Source organism: Balaenoptera ricei, chromosome X (assembly GCF_028023285.1).
Source record: "Balaenoptera ricei isolate mBalRic1 chromosome X, mBalRic1.hap2, whole genome shotgun sequence".
Taxonomy (NCBI): Eukaryota; Metazoa; Chordata; class Mammalia; order Artiodactyla; family Balaenopteridae; genus Balaenoptera; species Balaenoptera ricei.
The window spans coordinates 117447349-117464462 of NC_082660.1; the positions used below are offsets into that span (position 1 = coordinate 117447349).

A 17114-nucleotide genomic window follows, 5' to 3' on the forward strand; every position below is an offset into this window, starting at 1 on the left:
ATGCTTGATGTTGTCTCATAAGCCCCTTAAACTATCCTCATTTTCAAAAATGTGTTTTTATTTTTGCTCTTCTGATTGCACGATTTACATTCTTTTATCTTCCAGATCACTTAGACATTCTTCTGTATCACCTAATCTTCTATTAATTCCCTCTAGTGTATTTTTCATTTCAGTTATTGTATTCTTCAGTTCTGACTGGTTCGTTTTTATACTTTATAGTTACTTGCTAAAATTCTCACTGTGTTCATCTATTCTTTCCCCAAGTTCAGCTAGTATTCTTATTACTAAAGGTTTGAACTCTTTATCTGGTAAATTAATTCCCTCTGTTTCACTAGGATTTTTTTCAGGTTTTTTTTTTCTTGTTCTTTCATTTGAAATATATTCTTCTGTCTTCTCATTTTGTTTAATTTTCTCTGTCTCTATGAAGTTAGGTGAAAGAGTTACCTATCTGACGCTTCTGTGGGAGCATCCCTATGCAGTCTACGTGTGCCCAGTGGCTATGGTAGGAGAGCCGGATCTGACGTGAGCAAGAGTCACATCTTCCCCCAGGGTGTGCTGGCAGCTATCAGCTTGGTAGAAGGTGGTGCTGGAGATGGAAGGGCTAGAGCCAGAGCCAGGGCTTCTTCTATGCTCAGCGGCCATCACCGCCTCACTGGGGGCAGAGTTGGTGCCCAAGGTACTGGAGCAGGAGCCCTGAAGGTTAGGTCCGAGCTGGTTCCTTTCCCTCTATAAGTGTGTGCACCACCCCCCTGGCAATGGCACCTCTGCCCTAGTGGAGAGCAGCACTGGAGCAACAGGTACTAGAGGGGGCCTGCGGGACAGGCCAGGGTAAGTGCTGGGGCAGTCCCAGCAAGTTAGTCCGAGCCCCAGGCAATTTTCAATCTGCTGCTTCCTCATGTGCATGCTGGTAATGGCTGCCTTCCCCTTGTTCAGAGGCAGGGTTGGGTCCGAGGCAGCTCCATTCTCTCTAAGTGTGTACACTCTCCTTGGCAGCAGCAGCCTTTGTGGTGGTGGAGAGCTGCACCAGAGCAAGAGAGGCTGGAGTGGGCACCTGGTGCAGGCTGGGGAGCAGGCTGTGGCAGTTGAGGGAAACCAGCCAGAGCTCCAGGTAGTTTTCAGTCTGTTTCCTCCACCTTGTTCCCTGGGAGTAAGCAAGTGTGTGCATGCTCTTCATGAGTGGAGTGTCAGTTTCTTACAGCCCTCTGGTAAGTCCCACTGGTTTTCAAACCAGCTAAGGAGACTCGTCTTCCCAGAGTCAGGCCCAACATGTGGCTTAAACCCATCGCTCCCCACGGAGGATCCTTGAGGCTGTGCTATCCCCTGCCTCTTGTGTGTCCCCTACTTGGGCACTTGTCCCAACTAGATCGCTTTTCCTCCCTTCCTGCCCAACTCTGTGCAACTCTTTCTTTATAGCCTTGGTTGTAGAAGAGCCTTTATGTCAGGCTCCAGGTTGTTTTCAGCAAGAGTTGCTTCATATGTAAGATATATTTTGATGTGTTCGTGGAAGGAGGTGAGCTCAGCATCCTCCTACTCTGCCATCTTGATCTCCCTCCCATCTGCCCCTGACATTCCACAGGAGACAAGTAAGATGATCATCCTACATTTTTCCCCTTTGGACTTCCTCAGAGTATTTCCATACTAAAAGGTTGTTGTTATCTTTGCTGTTTTAGTGGCGATGATACTGTCTAAGACTTAAATTTGTAACAATGTACCTATAGCTGAAGAGTCCAAATCCAAGCTAAGGACAGGTGATGAAGGTCAAGGAATAATGAGAATGTCCTGAGATGGATCTCTGAGGTTTTCATTTTCACAGACGCATTTTTGTGCAACGTGTATAAGTCATCTACCATTAGTTGTAAATCAATGTGACATTAATTTAGCCATTCATCCTTTTTGCTGCTGCAGAACTTAGAGCTCCTTCCTGGGCTATGGCTTTAAGAAGGCAATGCAAGCACAGATATAGCAGTAAACTAATTTTGCAATAGAGATAGAAAGACTTAGAAATTTTAATATTCTTAAGAGACTATCTGATTTGTGTTGAGAGGGGGCTGACTTGATTTTCTTAGAGGCTCTAAAGAAGAGTGAATGTGAATGATTGGGCAAGCCAGCGTCTTTATAAAGGTGGTTTTTAAATTGCATTGCTTGGAGCGTTTACCATTTATTTACTTGAATTTTGCCCTTGCATGAAAAACCAAAAGGAAATATGTCTTACTCTGGTTTAAGAAGCTGGCGACGTGGTGAATGGGGAGTTAGAACTTAGGTATTATCTATCCCAGATTCAGGAAGTCAGGGAGATGAGGTTATACTAATGAAAACTTGTTTTCAAGATTCCCTCCACTCTGAAAATTAGGGTTTTGCATGAGAAGTTTTAGTCCCAAAATAAAAGATTGGGAAGTGCAAATGTTGTGTAAATGAGAGATCTTTCTCTTTTTCCAACTTGGTATTCCTTGATTGAAAATCTTAAATTATATTTATTGATGAGTTAGGATTCACTTCAGAGCATGTTTAAAATTCAAAATGTGACTTGATTTTTAAATCTTTGATTTACATACTTTCAGGAACCCATTTATTATAGAAATCAAGAACAGCTGTGTTCTCCCTAGGGTTGATTGTTTCAGTCAAATCCTTTTAAAACACGAATTAAGAAGATGAGGATTTAATCTTTGTTTCTTCCAACAACAACAAAAAATCTCATTATAGAGTTAATATACCTCCTAGTCCAGACTGTGTTATCAGAAAGTACATATTCAATACTATCTACTTTTTAATCAATGGTATATTTATAACTTTTAGATTATTTTGTAGTTACGTCAGAAAAACTGAAAGATTTGCTCTTTTTATTTTTCCAAATTCACTGAATTTAGGAAGTTACAGGGTGGTGAACCTATCACTGAGCTATTTGGCGAGTATTTTTGCCACAAGGTACTAGAAAGACAAGAACCATCACCAAAAGTAGGCAGAGGTAACTTGTGGGTTAGCTAGTATACTATGTGATACTAATCACAATGTCTTGGTAAGAAATTAAGCACCAAGTAAATCAATAACGATGGTACGCAAGTTTTGGAGAAGGTATTATAACAAAATGTTAGCATTAAAGAAACATTTGCAACCTACGAAGCCTAAACTATTTTTAAAAGCTCATATGGGCAGCTGAAGATGTATTTGTCCCATGTGAATACTAGAGGTGGGTGGGGATAACAAGTAACTTGCCATATCAAAGAGACTATGGCATACATGGAAAGTGTCCTTTAGAAATAGAAAAAATCCAATCAAGGAGAATGGGGAAGCTTATAAATTAAGCAGGTCATGTGCGAACTGTCATTTAGGCTGGTTGAAAAAAGAAAAATTGGTGAAATTCTTTAAAATCAGTCATAAGTTTTTAAGTTACTCAAAGCAGGCAGTTTACTGGGTCTATTTGGTGATGATGGTGCAACAAACTTCACAGAAAAATAATAAACTTTAATGATCTATTTGTCTAATAAAAGAAGATATAAGGGAACATGCTAACTCAATAACTTGTCTCCTGAAATTGATGACCAGGTTAAACTGTAATAAGTGAACAGGTAATCTAGGTCCAATTAACAAATTAAATATAGACAGTTCATCAGAACTATATGGCATCCTTCTATATTTTGAAGGAACTCAAAGTAAGGTTTTAGGTCTGGACTAATAAAGCACTTAAGTATAAATTAGATTGACATGTATACACTGCTATATTTAAAATAAAACGCCTTCCCATGAAAAAATAAAAATAAATAAAAAATAATAAATTAATAACATGCTATTTTTGTGAGGTTTGGAAATCTTTTTTTCTACTTGATCAGTAGTATATATTCAGCAATATGAGTTTAAGTAAGGTTAAAGGTTATCTTGTGGGAGAAAAATTTGAATTCAAAATTGTACACTGTTAGATAAAGGATATTTCTGAATCAGGAAAGGGCAGTGAATTTATAAATCTAAGTCATGCCTATACATCTGTTAAACTAAAACCTTATGCTTGATTCAGATTTTGTTGTAGCAAAATATTGATTTATTCTGGATTCCAACTGTGAGATGTGTTGTGAAAGTTCAACATATTACCATTTCCTTATGAGTACTTGCAATCGTGATAAAAGCATAGAATCTTATTTCAGCCATTGATGAGAACATTACATACAGATAGGATCCCAAGTAAAGAAGAAAAAAAGGACTTGTAGATTCTTGGGTCCTTTGTGCTCTGTGTTGTTTATATGGTAGTTTAGAAGTATAGATGCAGTGATTAGGATGTCCAAGTTGGAGAGAGAGGAGAGTTAGAAGGTAATATTTTGCTGGTGGAATGTAAGAATTTTAACAACTCACCTACATATAGCTTAGATTAGGTATTCTCTCATTATCACTACCATTGCATTAATGTGCAAATTGTGTATATTCAGCTGCTTTATTCTAAAAAGAGTCTGGCCCTTTGGTGTGCACCAGAGACAACATTTGCTATAGGAGATTGTGGTAGCAGGATCAGCTAAGCCCACTTAGTGTGGGTGATCCAATAGAATATGGACTAGTTGGACATTTGGGATACAGTTGTTCTAACAGAGCAACATGCGGAGAGTCAAGGGAGTTTGTATGCTTTTTTTTTTTTAAATGTGGTATTGTCTCATGTGATTTATTTTCCTTCATTTAAAAACTTGATGCAAAATGTTTGTGCTCTTTCCTTTCTTTCTCTCCCGGCCCCCCCCCCTTAGAATAATATAGCCGATCCAGAAGAACTGTTCACAAAATTAGAACGCATTGGAAAAGGCTCCTTTGGAGAAGTTTTCAAAGGTATTGATAACCGTACCCAGCAAGTGGTTGCTATTAAAATCATAGACCTCGAGGAAGCCGAAGATGAAATTGAAGACATTCAGCAAGAAATAACTGTTTTGAGTCAGTGTGACAGCTCATATGTAACAAAATACTATGGATCATATTTAAAGGTAATGTGTACGCTGGATTATTTAAGTCATAAGGTATTTTCATTATAAGTATTTCTTTTTTTTTTAATTCTGTTTTTCGAAAGGCAATGTCTTAAATTAGGATTTGACAGTCTTTGGCCTCCAGGCAGAATTCAGCTCCATTTGTAGGGCCAAAATAGACTGTTTTTAGATTTAGCAGCTGTATCCTGAGTGCATCCCAGTACTCAGCTGCAACATTTTTCCACACCTGAACTTTTGGGTTGATGGAGGAACAGAAAGGCAGCTGAGCCTTGAGACATATCCTTTGCCAGGAAAGAGCTTTCTTCCTGGGCTTTTACACATTATTCTCAATGGTCCCGTCTGTCTCAACCTCAGAATTGATGGCATATGTAAGCATGTCACTATTCCATTGAGTTATGGTGGTTATTTACACATCTCTCTCTCCCTCTAGGTTGTAAGCTTCTTGACAGCAGGGAGTTTAGTTCAACCCGTCTTGGTTTTCACATCACTTAGCACAGAGCATGGCACATCTTAAGTACATGATAAATATTTGTTGAAATGGAATTAAATAGATTAATATCTGTTCCCCCCCACCAAAAAAAAGTTGGATTTTTAGTTTCCAGGATTATGGAATTAGCAGACACCTGAATTTCCAGCAGATGGAGTTATTACTGCATCACAGAAAACTCTTTGGTGACTGAAACCCAAGAGTTCTTGGGTTCCATATTTATAGAGTCAGGATTTGTGTCTATTGAAGTATAAAACAATAAATAATTAGAAAAATCTAGCTTAGAGTTTAAATTATTTTAAAATTTTAAAAAATGTATCCCCATACTGATATTTTTCAAAGGAGGGCAGTATTAGTTAGATCTTTGATTTTCAGGGCTTACAAGGGGGAAGGTTTTTTGTTTGTTTGTTTGTCCATCTATCTCTAGGCCAAAAGGGTGTGTTTATAACCCATCAGGCTGTTGGCCTGCACAAAAATTGATGCTGTCTTTTTATGTTCTGCTGATCAAATATACCCTAGGATAAACTATCTATATTAGCTAATACTGATATAGAAATTCATCGATTTCCCTGGCTCTTTACAGAGCCTAACCTTTTTTTTTTTTTTTTTTGGCCGCGCTGCGTGACTTGCGGGATTGAACCCAGGCCCCCTACAGGAGAAGCGCAGAGTCCTAACCACTGAACTGCCAGGGAATTCCCCACAGAGCCTAATTTATTCTAATAGTACGTGAATTAGGTGACTGTGGCAGTAATGCATAGTAGAATGAATCATTAAATAGCCAAACAGTCACTATGTGTCACACACTGTACTAGGTTATGGAGATGTAAAAGTGAACAACTCCTGCCATTAAAAAGCTCACAGTCTCATATTGCACTAAAATGGTGTAGATTTTGTGATTGAATGTGTACAAGGTACAGATGAAGCATAAATAAGAAAATGGTCACCTCTACCCTTTTTTTCCATGATGGTATGAAGGAAAGGCTTCCAAGAGGAGGTGATACTGCTGGTAGCTCCTATGCAATATACTTTTAAGTGTTAGCCATTACTCTATTTTACTGTATACCTAATTACTTGATTCTTTGTGGTTCACTTTGCTTTTATATTCTTTCCTAAAAAGCTTATTTAGTGGGTCAGATTCCTTTTTAGGAATCCTATGGGGGTGGTCATTCAATCTCAGTGGTTTTAGGTCTCCCTTCTAATTTCCATAGCAGGCGTGGTTGTAGGCAGCCCAGGGAATTTGTTGGTGGTGGTGGTGATGTGTGTATGTGTTTTGCTTATTCTGGTTTACTCTTTCTGGATTGAATCCTTGTAATTCCAGACCCACTCTAGAGCAAATCTGAACACTTGCTATTTTTAGGCACCTGTATCAGATAAGCTAGTTTTGGTGACTGACTTATATTAAAGAAGCCCTATTTAAAACGCGCTATTGTATATTATATTGAAAATGGGTACTGACATGGTATTGAGTTTTATTGTTTGCTTACCTTTCTTTATTCATATTCAGTACTCCCATGGAAAATGAACTGTAACTCTGTTTTTATTATTTATTCCTAAGATTTCACATTTAAAAAAATTTTCCTTATAGTATACATGTACCAGTCACCCAAAAAATACTTAATCTTTTAATAAATCAAACTGATAGTTTGTTTTCTCCAAATCTTGATTGTTTAATGCTCTCAGGCCAGTTAGTGATACAAAACTGTTATCCAAGATGTCTTCTTACAGAATTAAACTGCATTATTTTTATCTCGTTTATCCGTCACTAATTAAAATACATGATGAGAAAGCCTACTTTGAAGAACATGTTACTTCATGATAAAATTGTAGAAATTCACAGATGGCTGCTATCGATTATATTTGTATCTAGATTATTTGTGCACACACATATTATCTCTATATGGATATATATATATATGCACAAAGAAAAAGAAATATGATTTTATAACTCTTTAATACCATTTATTTAAATTACTTTCTTAAATTGACCACTTGTTTATTTTCCATTTATATTAAACCATAGTGTGACTTTACAGGCTTAAATTTTTTTAAACTAAAATCACATCAAATATAACAGGGTTCTGTTTAGTTCAGTCAGTGAAGTCAAGGCTACATCCTCTAAGTACCATCGGAGAACTGCATCATCAATCGACTTATGTTCTTGTTGTGGCCCATCCTTCCGTTTCAGATGACATGGGAGAGTTTGTGAGTCAAGTTAATTGAGTAAAGTAGGATACAGGTTCTTCTCAGGTTGTCCTAACACAGGACATAACCAAAACCCTCACTGTTAGCTGGAGGAAAATTTATTGCACTTGAGAGAAAATTATATGCTCTCTGAAACTGTATGTAGTTGTAGTACTTTCCTTGAGACATGCAAAAATGTACTAGGTATTCATTTTGACTGAGCTCACTGTATAACTTCGTTTTTAAAAACAAGAGTAAAAACCAGACAGACACATCAGTATGACCACAATATTTTCCTTTAATTTCACTTCACTGCAGATTTTCTTGACAGACAAAGTTAGTCTTTATGACGAGTGCTAAAATAAGCAAACCCTTCCCTTCTGATCTCATAACATTGGAAGAATCTTTTATAATCTTTAAATATTTTTCTAGTTCGATGTAAATCTTAAAATGAAGCTCACTCAGGCATTGAATAGAATTTGAATCATGCCTTTATTTGCTGCTGAAAATTGCTTTTAGATTTCTGTTTATGTTAAAGAAATATGCCCCCCTCCACATACCACAACGACTGATATTTATTTTTAAAAAAAAAAAGAATTGAATGATTGAAGTAAAATATTCCAGAATAGAGTCTGTACAGTTTTGTTTCCTTCTCATTATTTTTCCTGAGACTTTTGTGTGTGCTTATTTCCAATGTATGGTGAGTGTTTCTGGAATATTTCTGGAATATTCTTTCATTTTTAAAAATCATAGTTTTCTTATAAAACTTGAAGGAAATTGGAGAGGGAAATATTTCCTCCTTGTACAGTGGTTTTTTTCCTCAAAATAAGAATAGCTTTAAACTTCCTATAATACACCTCTAAGAAGCCCCATGTTAGATTCTATTCAGCAGATATTTATTTTTCGGTCACCTACTCTGTGCACTCCTCTCATTCTGCATATTTGCCCTGGTCAGTCTCATCTACTTCATTCTGACAATTTCTAAATTCATGTGTCTGGTTTCAGCCTCTCTCCTTAGCCCCAGATAGGTATATCTAACTTATCTCATATCTCCCACTTATCTGTGGGTAGGTGCATCAAGTGCAATAACCCAAAAAGTGGGGAATAGAATTTAAAGTGGGTCTTGAGTATGATTTTGATAGGGTTTGGGATGTGAGGGTGGGGTATAGACAAGGCATTCTAGACTGGAAGAAAACGATTCCAAGTTGGTAAAGTATCTGGCAAGATGATCTCTAGTATTCCTTGCAGTTATATAAGATTTCACATTCTGTTTCTTTTTTTATCGTGGTATAATATATATCACAAAAGTTACCATTTTAACCATTTTAAATGTACAGTTCTGTGGCATTTCATACACTCATGTGATTTTGCAACCATCACTAGCATTCATCTCCAGAACTTTTTCATCTTCCTCAACTGAAACTCTGTACCCATTAAACTATAACTCCCCGTTCTCTCCTCACCGTAGCCCTTGGTAACCACCATTCTACTTTCTGTCTCTGTGAGTTTCCCTACCGTAGACTCCTCATATAAGTGGAATCATACAACATTTGCCCTTTGGTGACTGGCTTATTTTACTTACACATGCTGGTTTATGTGGTCAGTGTTATGACTGGCTATTTGCTTCATAGACCAACCTACTTAATTCAACATGTACTTGATCTCTGTTCAATAATTATCTCATAAATATATATAATGGGTATTTTAAATGTTTTTTTAAACATTTTTTCTATGAGCAAATGAATTCCAAGTTCCACAGTAGCATTTCTTCCCCCTTTAGCCAAGTGTCTGCTTTAGTGGCAAATTCAAAGGCCCCATGGGGTGATGGAGTTGATACTCCAGACACCAGTGATTTGTTAAAACTAGGCTCCAACTTCTCCCCAGTAAACAGTATAACTCTGAAGTACTTAACTCTTTTTAAAAATTTTTATTGGAGTATAGTTGATTTATAATGTTATGTTAGTTTCAGGTGTACAGCAAAATGAATCAGTTATACATATACATATATCCACTCTTTTTAAGATTCTTTTCCCATATAGCCCATTACAGAGTATTGAGCAGAGTTTCCTGTGCTATTCAGTAGGTCCTTATTAGTAATCTATTTTATATATAGTAGTGCGTGTATGTCAGTCCCAATCTCCCAATTTATCCCTCCTCCCCCCTTACCCCCTGGTAACCATAAGTTTGTTTTCTACATCTGTAACTATTTCTTGAAGTACTTACTCTTTAGGGGTTCTGAATTTTGGAACAGAGAGCCATTTCCTAACCCCTAACTGACCACCCATGTTAATGCAGGGCTTTATTTTATTTATTTATTTATTTTTGGCTGTGTTGGGTCTTCGTTACTGCGCGTGGGCTTTCTCTAGTTGCGGCGAGCGGGGGCTACTCTTCGTTGCGGTGCGCAGGCTTCTCATTGCGGTGGCTTCTCTTGTTGCGGAGCACGGGCTCTAGGCGCATGGGCTTCAGTAGTTGTGGCACGTGCGCTCAGTAGTTGTGGCTCGTGGGCTCTAGAGCACAGGCTCAGTAGTTGTGGCGCACAGACTTAGTTGCTCCATGGCATGTGGGATCTTCCCGGAGCAGGTCTCGTACCCGTGTCTCCTGCATTGGCAGGCGGATTATTAACCACTGCACCACCAGGGAAGTCCCTGATGCAGGACTTTAAACTTAACTCCTCCAACCCATTGTTAAAACATTTGGATCATTTTATAATTGGAGAAGTGACATTTTTCCTTCAGGGACTTCCTATACTTAAATGTGCCAGATATATGGTTATGGTTTAGAGGTTTAGAGTCACTTGGCTCTTTTGGATTTGTAAACCAGTATGTAGATATCATCTTAGCCTTTTAAATTATTTAAGAACAAACCAAACACACATATTTGCATTCTCCAACACAAACATCTTTTACCAGAAATCAAAGATAGAAATTGTAGTCCCCCAAAAGAATACAAACACAGGGTCTAGGTTTTTTGGTTGGCTTTGGTTTGTGACTGGTGTTTTCATTAAGACCTGCTGTGGACAAGGAACGAGTAAGAGCCTGTGTGGGTTAAGCTTCCTTGAGTAGGGAGGAGCCCCACCAGCTCGCCATTCCTGCCTGTGCCCACTCGGGCCTCGCTTCAGTTCCCCTGCCTGCCTCGCAGTCTTCTGAATGTCTGGACCTATAACCATTCTCCAGCGAGGCTTGTCTGCAGAAGTGACAGTCAGAAGGAAGCAGCCAGAAAAGCTATGAGGCAGCTCTGGTTCCCTGCCTGTTTCGGAAGAGTCCTAGTTCCACTGAATAGCTCGCTTGCAAAGAGGAAGCCTTCTTTTCAGATCGGGAATTTGCTTAGTCATAAGTTTAATGACTTTTTAAGCTTTCTATGAATACATTTTGGTAAGTTTCTGTTTTGAATCGGTACCAAAAAAAAAAGACACACATTGTTTTTAACTTGGAAAACAGGTGCTTTCATTCATGCAGAACTGCAAAACAGATAAACATGTTTTATAAGATCTTTTTATTTTTCTTTGAATGTCAGGTGAATGGGAAGCATTCTGAATTCATGAGGTAGAATGTAGTACTTAGGGAAAAAACGTGGCAAAAGAAAAACTTCTCAGGCTGTACGGCATTGTGAGAAACATTTTTTTCTTCTGTAGAAAAAAGTATGAAGATGCATCAGGTTCACAGTTCTTATGTTCTGAGTCCTAATTTCTATACATGAAAACAAGTTACATGAACCACTCCTGGAACTCTTCTCCTCTCCCACTGTTATGTGGATTTATTTCCTCTCCTTCCTACTGTATACACCACTCTTTCTCTTCTCAGTTCAAGCTGGCCTGCTGTGACAGGAGAGAGAGTTGATGTCAAGATGGGCGGGGGACATTGTTCCTTTCTTTCTCTTATACATCCTACATAATGTCAGCATCTTAATTTAACTGAGCCTTCCCTCCCCGGACCCTTACCCTACAGCACAACCCATTCCCCCCACTACAGTGTCCCCTAAACACTCATCATCATGTTATTGGAGTCCATTCTCTGCCATAATAAAGCCCCAGTCTCATGGAGACACTTGGCAATTTTGAATGGAACTCCTGAGTACTTCCCAGGGACTTTGGAGTTTGAGGACTCCTGGCAACAGCTTGAGAATCTTCATTCCACAGCTGGGACTGTAAAGGTGAGAAATGTGTTCCTGACATCCCAAATTGAAGCACGACACTGAATATATTTTCCCCTAGAAACATTGTTATGGTATAAATGGTAGTGTCTCTGGTATCCTTTCTGCTATACTATGGATACCTTTGTGTTAAATTGTCTTTTTGGAGGACACTGCTCCAGGAACCTAGGCATTATTTTTATGGGAAAATGCTTGCTTTCCAAATTCCAAACATCTTACTTAAAAATGGACTTTTGGAACACAATCCATTCACAACTTGGCTATTGGCCAGTTTAGCAAAACCAACCATTCCGCTTCCAGTCAATTCCGTGGTCCTACAATAATTCAGAGAATACCACTCATGAAATGGTATGGAGAGAGAGATGTCTCCCGTATTTCAAACTATAGCTGAAAGAAAAATGATTTAATGATTTAGCTGATGTAGCTGAATGGTGTGTGTGTGTGTGTGTGTGTGTGTGTGTGTACACCTGTTTTGTAATTCAAATACACGTGTTCCCCCTATGAGCTCCATTTCCTCTTGTACAACTTACAGTGAAGTTAATTCTACATGGATTAATCATAATGCTTTTTAAGCTACACACTCCCTTTCTCTTATCCATTTACCTCGGGGGAGAGGGGAGTCAATGTTCTTTCTAGGTTCCATATGTGTACGAAAAATCCCCGTTAATCCTCGTTGGTAAAAGTTGTAAAGTACATTAAAACAAAAGCCAAAATCTAAAATAAGGCACAATACCCAGTGTCCTCAAACTCTAAAATCACATGGGAAGTACCCAGAAGCCCCATTCAAAATTTCTACAAGTCTCTATTTACCTCCTCATTCTTTAATGTAACTATCTTTTCCTTTCAGTATCATTATTCCAAATAATTTAAAGCGATGGTTTTTTTCTGGGTTTTATAAAAGTTGCTAACAGTTAAACAATAAGGAACAATAACGTGTTATTTATTTAGCTGTATCATATGCTAAATAGGTTTCAGGGAGGGCCAAGACTCAGAACTTGACTTTCATTTGTAATATTCTATGGAAAAATATATTCTGAGTTCCAAACAACTAATTTTAAACCTATATTTTAGAACCAGTACATTAGTATGTCAGATTTAACATTTATGCTAGTATGTTACTTGGCTCAGGTTTATAATTATTAAACTATTTCATGGCTTTTACAGGGTTCAAAATTATGGATAATAATGGAATACCTGGGTGGCGGTTCAGCACTGGATCTTGTAAGTATTTTTAAATAATTACACACATATATCCATACTTGCACTTTTTTCTTTTAATTGGAGTAAGCAATGGTTTTTGGACAAGCTAAGCGGTTGTTTAGTTAATATGTTCACTCTGTCTTCAGGACCACTACTCTTATATAGATTCAGCTGTATTGCAGGGTTCCGCACGTTGCTGGCATTCTTAAAGTATATAAGAAATGCAAACAGCTTAATAAAATAAAATTCCCCCCAAATTAGGAATGAGTGTGTGACAGTTGCCGTCAGTTTAGAGTTTTACTTTACATGCTTATCCCTGAGAAGACTCAGTGTTCTTAGATTTTTTAAAAAGATATCATTCAGATAACTGTCTCTAAAATTGGCTCTTGGGTTCTGACCAAGAAGGCCTACAGACCCAGCTCTCTGCAGAGTTCTCTGTGCCCCTCTATAGGTCATTTGGAAATGTGATGGCATCTTTGTCACAATGACTTGGAAGTGCCACAGCCATTTTAGTGGGCAGGGACCAGGCTGCTACAATCCTGCAGTGTGCGGGAAAAGTTCTAACCAATGAAGATATGTTCGTGCATGAAATGTTTTTGAGAAACACTGGTTGTTTTCCCCAAGTGGTGTGATTCTGTCAGTGTTGTTCCCCACCTTTTAAATCTTTATTAATATGACATTGTATTTAAAATGCAATATGAATGACTAGAGACAAGTTTGTGTAGTAGAATAACCACTGGGCTGGCCTGTGGGAGTTTGAGGTTCTAGCGCTGGCTCTATTTATAACTAACTCTGTGACTGTGAACCAGACGCATAAATTCCTTGGACTTGGCTGTCCCATAAAACAAAGAATTTGCACTAAGCTCCTCTTCCATGTTTAATATTATATGACTTTTATATAATATGCTTCTGCCTTTGAAATGATAAGAGTCTGCTGTTTCTAAAAGTAATTTTAATTCTTATTTTTTAAAGTGGAGATGAGTTTTTCTGACTGAAAGTAATCAAATATTTTTTAAAGGCTTTCATCCTGACTGCCAGTGACTCCAAAGTTTCAAATAATCCTGTGAACAGAAATGACCATAAGCGATTTTCTTCCCTTTAAACAGAACCATACTTAAATCATTCTAAAGAAATGGTAATTAAACTTGATGGAGAGCCTCATCTTCTAGGAATTCATCTCAGTTTAATCAGTTGCTGAGTTAGGTCATCCTTCCTTGTGTCCAATGTAATTCTTATATCGTAAAGCTCAAGTTCATTTTTTTCTTTCTGTCTCCTCTCTAGCGAGAGAACATAACTGGTGTTTCTTTGGATAATAATCCTTCATGCATATGGAGTCAGGTCTCATTCTCCTCTTGCCGTTAAATGATCTCAGCTCTTTCTCTTGTCACATGGTTTGATTACACAATAGTTTTTTCATTAGCTCCACAAGAAGCCTCACAATTGCTCCACGAGCCTCCTTCCACTTCTTAAATATTAAGAACCCTTTCCAAATTTATCACAGTTAACTGGCCCCCAAAAGTGCTTACCATGTCGCTTCCCCGTTTTGTAGGCATTGGCAAAGCTAGTGCACTGCTTTCATCCGGATTTCTGATAGCAATGTGAAGCACTGGACACTGGCCCAGCCCTAACTAATACAGTCTGTATCCCCAGTAGTAGTTGGTCAGTTTTATGAAATCTCTGAATGAAAGGATTGTGAGATCATAATCTCATCCTGCCATTCTGATCTCCACCTAAATACAACAAATACCTATTAGCATAAATTCAATGAACTTAGAATGTTCTTAAAATCAAGAGACCTAGATCCTAGTCCTGGTTCTGCCATTGACTAGCTGGCTAATATTGGGCAAGCCATTGGACCTGTGCCTCAAATGTTCAATGAAGAAACTAGATGAGTAATCTCTCTAATTCTGTTTTTCTAGCCCTAACACTTAATGATATTGTGATTTAATTATAAACCTCATTTGACTGGACTTTGTAGGCAGAGCAAGTGATGAGAAAATGTGCTATTTCTGCTTCATATATAGTCCTGTACGAATGAATGCTATCATTTGGGGGAATCTAAGAAAGGATCAGGCTTAGAGGAGGGCACTGCTACCAGGGACAAGAGAAATCAGGAGGGATGCCGGGTAGAGAGCGTTCATCCCTTAAGCTGGTGCCTGACTAATGGAACATGATTATGACCAGTAATTGATGTCAACATTATATAGTGTATACCTCAAGATTCCCTCCCATTCTAACAAAAATAATTAGTTGTATGTGAACAGACTTTGAGCATACTGTACATTATTTTATTGAATTGATTATACCTTACTTCTTTCCAAATAGAATTGCAGTGACTTACAACAAAAACACATATAATAAGGTTAAGAGAGTAAAACATGAGCACCAAGGGAAAAAGTTGGAAACAATATGCTAACTGTAAGAGAAAGCATAACAGAACATGCTGCATTAGGGACTGGCTGGAAGTCAAAAGAGTATGGGGAACACCCCCAAGCCCACAAGTAGATAGTCTTTGAAAGGGAAAATGTCCCTCTCTTGAATATCCTCAGTTGACAACAGAGGCAAATCACACAAGGCCAGTACACTGCCCTGGGGGCAGAAGTGTTAGCTATTAGAGACATGATATGGTCTTCAGTCTTTGGAGAGAAGCTCAGTTGTGTGCTCCAGGGACAGTCGACCAAGATCTTGCATCATCTCTCCCAAGGTTGCATTGGACATTTTTTAAAAAGCAATCTGTGTTCCATCTACTTTACCTTCCTTCTCTTTCCAACTCCCTTATTTCTCCTTTTCTGATCATTATCATCATGGCTAAAGAAACATTTTAACCACAACGTTTGGGACAGTTTTCTGTCTGATAGTGAACAAGAGAAACCCAGCTCTGCCACCACCCCATTCCCATTTCCCTGCCACCCAGGCGCCCCTACCATCCCCCTCCGGTACCCAGTTAAGTGAGATTTTACTTTTACTGAATTTTAAACTGGACCTAAGTATACCAGATAAGCTAATGGGTCTGTAGGACCACTTTTCTGTTTGTTTTTACTTAAATATATTTTTAAAATTCTGTATTATCCAGGGCACTTTTAGAAACCCTTCAGAATGATAGCTAGTACCTTTTATATGGACCTTGCCCAATTTCCTAAGTGACTGAGGGTATACCTCCTCTGGCCCTGTCAACATTTTATGATCAGTGATACTAAGTACTAATCTTAAGTAGTATGACATTTATCTTTTTAGAAATTCACGTTCTTTTATTTATTTATTTATTTATTTATTTATTTATTTATTTATTTATTTATTATTTATGGCTGTGTTGGGTCTTCGTTTCTGTGCGAGGGCTCTCTCCAGTTGTGGCAAGTGGGGGCCACTCTTCATCGCGGTGCGCGGGCCTCTCACTATCACGGCCTCTCTTGTCGCGGAGCACAGGCTCCAGACGCACAGGCTCAGCAACTGTGGCTCACGGGCCCAGCTGCTCCGTGGCATGTGGGATCATCCCAGACCAGGGCTCGAACCCGTGTCCCCTGCATTGGCAGGCAGATTCTCAACCACTGCGCCACCAGGGAAGCCCGACATTTATCTTTAACTTATTTGGTAGTACCTCAGAATTTCATTGCCAGCAATCAATAAAATAATATGCCATTTTCACCTCTTAGATGACTTTAATCACTGCTGTTTAAATAGAAACTTTTGGGGTGGAAGTTGATATATTTGAAAGTAAACAGATAATGTTACCTAGGAAAGGCACCTATTGAACTATGAACATCCCTGGAGTATACTATATATCCAGAGCATAGTTAATATTAAATGGTGAGACCGAAGTGTGGTTTCTATTTTAAGCTGTTAAATTTCAACATGAAAGTGCCCTTTATTCAGAATAAATATGGCATTCATGAAAGATGAAATACAGAAGGTGCCAAGGAGCTGTGAATCCCTCCCAGTGTGAGGCAGAGTGGGCAATATTTGATTTTCACCACCTCTTCCCTCCTTCCAGCAAACAGAACTCTACCTCAGCTCTGACTTTAGATTCCCACCCTTTCCTGTAATAATATTGTACAGTCCACTGTTTGTGCTTTATGAGGTACCAGAATTTTAAAATAACCATTTATTTTAAGGAGAGATTTTCAGATATTCCATTACAAATTCTCCTGAAA

The 17114-nt window shown here is 38.3% G+C and overlaps 1 protein-coding gene across 1 annotated transcript in view; it reads left to right on the top strand.

Moving 5' to 3' along the window:
• STK26 (serine/threonine kinase 26) overlaps positions 1-17114 on the top strand; it is a 69296-nt gene that overhangs the window by 45618 nt on the left and 6564 nt on the right. Inside the window, exons 3-4 of the mRNA XM_059910033.1 lie at positions 4719-4949; positions 12931-12987. Of these exons, the coding sequence (XP_059766016.1) occupies positions 4719-4949; positions 12931-12987 (288 nt within the window). The remainder of the gene's footprint in view (positions 1-4718; positions 4950-12930; positions 12988-17114) is intronic.